The following is a 5,494-nucleotide window of genomic DNA, read 5'->3' as shown; positions in this document are numbered from 1 at the left end:
CTTTATTTTGATGAGAAAGAGGATAGAGAAATAAAGATTAGTCAGAGTATGTACTTCACTACACACTCCAAATATGTTAAGGGATGATGGAATAACCATGGGGAAGGGTAAGTTAGCTCAGATGTGGTTGTTTTTGTAGTGCAGACATACTTGAAACCCTGGGCTGAAACTTCTGCAGTTCATGGCAGATACATTTCAGTATTAGCAAAGGTAGACGTAAATTCCTAAAAGGAAGATAAGTTGGCTGGAGAAACGCTCGGAAATATTGTTCTTTCTGTTTTTTTATTTTTATGATACAGGGTTTCCATGTAACAACCTTGGCTGTACTGGAACTCTGTAGACCAGGTTGGTCTCGAACTCACAAAGATCTGCCCAGCTCTGCCTCCCAAGTGCTGGGATTAAAGGTGTGTGCCACTGCTGACTAACAAAAATATATTCCTAAATTAACAACAATCACTCCTATGTAAAAAAGCCAGGCTTGAAATCCCAGTGCTGGGGAGGTAGAGAGAGATGGATCCCTGGAGGTTGGTGGCCATCCAGCCTCTAGCCAAGCCTGGAGGGTGAATACCAGCCCAGTGAGAAGCTGTCTCAAAAGAAAAAAAAGACTTCTGAGGAAAGATACCCCAAATTGTCCTTCTGGCCTGTATGTGTATGCTAATGCACACATATGAGCACACACAAATTCATATATTAAAAAGAGAAAAATAAACAAGGGAGAAATGGCAATGTTCACTTGAAAGGCACTATTTCTTTATGTTATGTTCAAATAATGATATTGTACACCAAGAATACTTTCATTTGGCATTTTTGATGTATTAGAAAACAAATTCCACCAAAATAAATCACTAGCTGGGAATGTAGCTCAGAGGAGAGCACTTGTTTCCCATGGATGAGGCCTCATGTTCAATTCCCAGCACTGCAAAAAAAAAGAAACCATTCAAACACTGTTCCTGGCTATTTCTATCACTTTTAAACCTAGCAGTCTGCTTGCCAGAGGGTCTGCCCCTCAGTTCATAGGGTTTTCACTTTAAACTTGGATGCTGGGTCTGGAGAGAGAGCTCAGTGGTCAAAAGGCTGCTTTTCCAGAGGACCTATGTTCAGTCCCCAGCACACACATGTTGACTCACAACTATCTAACTAGAGTTCCAGGGAGCCCAGTGCTTTCTTCTGCTTCCTTGGGGACTATGTGGTGCAGGCATACATGCAATCAAAACAGCCATGCACATAAAATCAGTGTTTTCAGAAGAGATGTTGAATACAGATTTCAAGGGATGCCAGTTTTTTAGAATATAAGTTTAAGCACTTGTTCAGCATGTAGCAGTGATTTATTCTAATCATGGCAATCTGACAGACATGGGTTTTTTTAAGGTGAAAATAAATTTAAAAAATAATACAAGACAAAAAAATATTAAGACATCCTAGAAAAATGGATACAGATTCATAAGAAAAACACAACGTCATCAAACACAAATGGAAAGTGGCTTGCCCCTTGCCTACAGGCTGGTGATGATTGGAAGGTGGCTATCAGTAGTGCTGGTAAACTTAGTAGCAGGTGCTTTCATCAACATCTTTACAATCTCAGTTCCTAGGATTCCATGGAACAATTTGGAAATAGCTAGTAATGAAAATGTTTTTGCTACTTAACAATGGAAGATTTATGCTAAAACCTTTGCATCAGCCTGGCCAAATTATGTATAAAGATTATTTTTAACCTTTTATTTTTTAAAAATATTTTTTTGTGTATATGTGTGTGTGGCACATGCATACAGGAGCTTGTGGAAGTCAGAAAAGGACACTGGATCCCATGGAACTGGAGTTACAGATGGTTGTGAGTCACCATGTGGGTGCTGGGGACTGAACCCGGTTATTCTACAAGAGCACTTAAGTGCTCTTAATCATGAACCATCCAGCCCAACCCATGTTTGCTTTTTATGTATTTTTTAAACACTAAATGTGAATCATTTGGATTAATGTTGGTTTGGCAAGCTAATAATAAACAAAACCAAAATTGTATTTCCTTTGACACAGTTCTACAGATAGAAATCCAACGTACAGATACTGTTGGTAAACAGACACTAAGACAAGCACCTTGGTTTACTCTATAAAGCAAAATGTAAGAAACTTATATGCCTGGGACTATACACTTGGTTGATTATACATTTTATTGCCTAGCAGTAATAGAAATGAGAGGCCCTGAAGTGGGAAGATGATTAACATATTCCAAAGTGAACACAAGTACCTCACATTGTGTTTAAAGCCTATCTGGACAAGATACTGTTCATAGTTCACTTATGCCATGTACCAAAACCCAAGGCCAGGAGCTACACTCACCTCTTTCAGAAGAAACAGGAGACTTACTTCAGTGGGTAATGGAAAACCTAGATAAAAAAGATAGAATATTTTTAGGTGGATAGCTAATTTTCACTTTGTGGTAAGTATAAAAATTAATAACTCACAGTTAGATTTGAAGTTTTGTGCTTTACATACAGGGTCATGGCACTTTTGATACCAAACTTCATTTTTCAGATCAACCAGAATCCTTCATGTATAAAGAAAAGAAAGCATTAATACTCATACTGAATAAAAAATAAAGTTCAGATGTATGCCAGAGATGTGCCCACACCGTAAAAGATGGAAAGAAAATTAAAAAGCTAAAGGGTGAAAGTAAGCATACCTAATCAAAAGAAAACTGGTTGCTAAAAAACACAGGGGCTGAGAAGGATCCATGGGGAAGGGCTTGTCTTGCATGCAAAAGGCTCTGAGTTCAAACCTCAGAACCCACATGAAAACAAGACTAAGGAGCCAGCTCAGTGGGGAAAGCACTTGTTGCCCAAGGATGAAGACCGGAGTTCAGATCCCAAGAACCCGAATAAAAACTGCGGGCACGTCTGTAACCCCGGTGTGGGCATGGGGAACCTGGGAAGAGGTTAATTCAGGAAGATCCTAGGAGCTTGCCAGACAAGCCAACCTAGCCAAAATGAGCTCCAGGTTGAGCTTAGTGGAAGACTTTGCTTGATATTAATTTCCAGTCTGCACATGGATGAGGGCACCTGCATGCACATCTGTATGCACAAATACACAGTAAACACTACACATTTTAAAAGGCCACAGGTGGTGGCACACTCTTGTGATCCCAGTGGTAGATGTGGAAGCAGGCAGATATTTGGGACTCACCGACCAGCCGGCCTTGTCTAATTGGTGAGCCCTAGGCTAGTGAGAGACCCTCTTAAAATTTTGTCTTCTGACACATGTGCACACATCAATATATACACTATACAAATGGACTTCTCTTTGAGCAGGGAAAACAAAAAGTGACATGTTTCTCTAGGAAGATCCAGAAGTTTTCAAGTCATATCCACCAAAATAACAAAGCTTCAAAACGCAAGCAAGAGTGGACAGCATGCAGGGTGTGGTGGTGCACACCTTTAATCCCAACACTCGGAGGCGGAGGCAGGCAGATAGATCTCTGTGAGTTCAAGGCCAGCCTGGTCTACAAAGCAAGTTCCAGGACATCCAGGTCTACACAGAGAAAATACAAACAAAAAACAAGAAGGACAGCACTGTGAGGATGGTAAATCTACTCCGATAAGTACAGTCATCGAGTGTTCAGACACAAACAGAATGTATCTCATTTCCTACCCATGGCTCAGGGACTATTGTAGAAGAGGAGGCAGAAACGGTGTAAGAGCCAGACGTCAAGACCCTGTCTTCTGGACGTAAAGGGGTCATTACACTTGTGAACTAATAGCAGTTGTGGTTGCCTGCACAAAACTTGCACGAGATCAAGCTAGTCAATATTCAATCATGGAGTGGGAAGGGTTCACCAGTCCCCACCCCTAGGGAGGAACTGGGAGGAATAGAGGGAGGGAAAACCATAATCAGGATATATTATGGGAGAAAAAAAATCTATTGTCAACAAAAGGGAAAAAGTACACATTTATTTGTAAAAAGAAAAATATACAATGTATGAACTCAGACTTTTAAAGAAATTCCTTTATAAGAATTTGATAAGGGCTGGAGGGATGGCTCAGAGGTTAAGAGCACGGGCTGCTCTTCCAGATGTCCCGAGTTCAATTCCCAGTAACCACATGGTGGCTCACAACCATCCATTATGAGATCTGGTGCCCTCTTCTGATGTGCAGATATACATGGAAGCAGAATGTTGTTTACATAATAAATAAAATCTTTAAAAAAAAGAATTTGATAAAATCTACAGATAAAATAACCACCAAAAAATCAGTAAAGATGCAGAAAATATGAATAAACAATATTGATGCACTTAACAAACTTGATCTAAAAAAGGCACATATGAAGTAGCTCTTTGTAATCATGTAGAAGACATTAATAAAGACTGGCTTCCATGCTAGCTATACTCCAAGCATCCTCAAATTTGAAAGTTTATTTTGAGGCTGGAGATGACTCAGGATTAGAAAGGGTTTACTGTTCATGCAGAGGACCCGGCTCAGTTGGCTCACAGCTGTCTGTAACTCCAGTTGTAGGGAAACAAAGGCTTTCTGGCCTCTTCATGCACCAGTGACATGCCAAACTCAGCAAACTTCAAAACCAAGCGGAAACCTCAACAATCTTTAATAAAACTAAAACCTGAATTTTTTTGTTTTTTGTTTTTTGCATAGTGTTAAGTCTCCTCCCTACAGAACTGAACCTGGCTCCTCTACAAGAGCAGTAAGTGCTGAGTCTATAGTTTTTCCACCTTATGTTACAAAAGAAGAATCACTAATGACACCTTGGAAATGAAGAAAAAAAAATGCAACAATTAGTAAAAAGCAAAACCTAAAAAGTAAGCAAGGCTGAAATTCGAAGACTAATTAAATTATTGCAAAATTGATTAAAATTGTGCAGTAACCACTGAGTCATCTCGCCAGTCCCCAAACATACAGTTTTGACTGCTTTTGTAAACTGAATTAATCTAGTATACCAAGTATAGCAAAGAATCAGGCTATTCAACATGTTTTTCAGCAAAATCTTCAAGGTCCTTTCCTCATGTCTAACATAAACAAATTATACAAGAGTCCCAGCTTGGACACTAACTACACAACACAGCAAAATTTCTCATGACTGGTAATTTCCCTTTTATCCCTATTCTAACCAAATCCTCATATAACTTAAAATGCTATTTCTGGTTTTACCTTGTACTTTACTTCTTTTGTCCAGGAAAGTTACAAAAACAGGGTCTGGTATACAGAGCTAACTTTTTTTTTTTCAAAGATTTATTTGTTATGTATGCAGCCTTTTGCCTGCATGCATTCCTGCACACCAGAAGAGCTAACTCGCTCTGGAGACCAGGCTGCCTCGAACTCATAGAGATCCGCCTGCCTCTGCCTCCCGAGTGCTGGGCGTGGCCACCAACGCCTGGCCAAGAGCTAACATTCTTAATGGATACAGGTTCCCCCATGCTTTGTCTAGAACAAGGAAACCTCGCCTTAACCTCAGACATCACACTAACTCAAGAGTTTCCTCCTCACTCACATCTGCC

At 39.9% G+C, this 5,494-nt stretch overlaps 1 protein-coding gene across 8 annotated transcripts in view; it reads right to left on the bottom strand.

Annotated features, from left to right (window-relative positions):
• The window catches only part of Primpol (primase and DNA directed polymerase), a 32,927-nt gene that overhangs the window by 757 nt on the left and 26,676 nt on the right, over positions 1–5,494 (bottom strand). For all 8 annotated transcript variants that reach the window (XM_027391087.2, XM_027391089.2, XM_027391084.2 and 5 more), the window contains 2 exons: positions 2,457–2,539; positions 2,332–2,378 (listed from right to left, as the gene is read on the bottom strand). In XM_027391087.2, coding sequence (XP_027246888.1) covers positions 2,332–2,378; positions 2,457–2,539 — 130 coding nt within the window. The remainder of the gene's footprint in view (positions 1–2,331; positions 2,379–2,456; positions 2,540–5,494) is intronic.

This window comes from Cricetulus griseus (genome assembly GCF_003668045.3).
Source record: "Cricetulus griseus strain 17A/GY chromosome 1 unlocalized genomic scaffold, alternate assembly CriGri-PICRH-1.0 chr1_1, whole genome shotgun sequence".
NCBI classification, from domain to species: Eukaryota; Metazoa; Chordata; class Mammalia; order Rodentia; family Cricetidae; genus Cricetulus; species Cricetulus griseus.
Note: the sequence above shows the minus strand (reverse complement) of the source record. Positions and strands in the feature narration are given on the sequence as shown.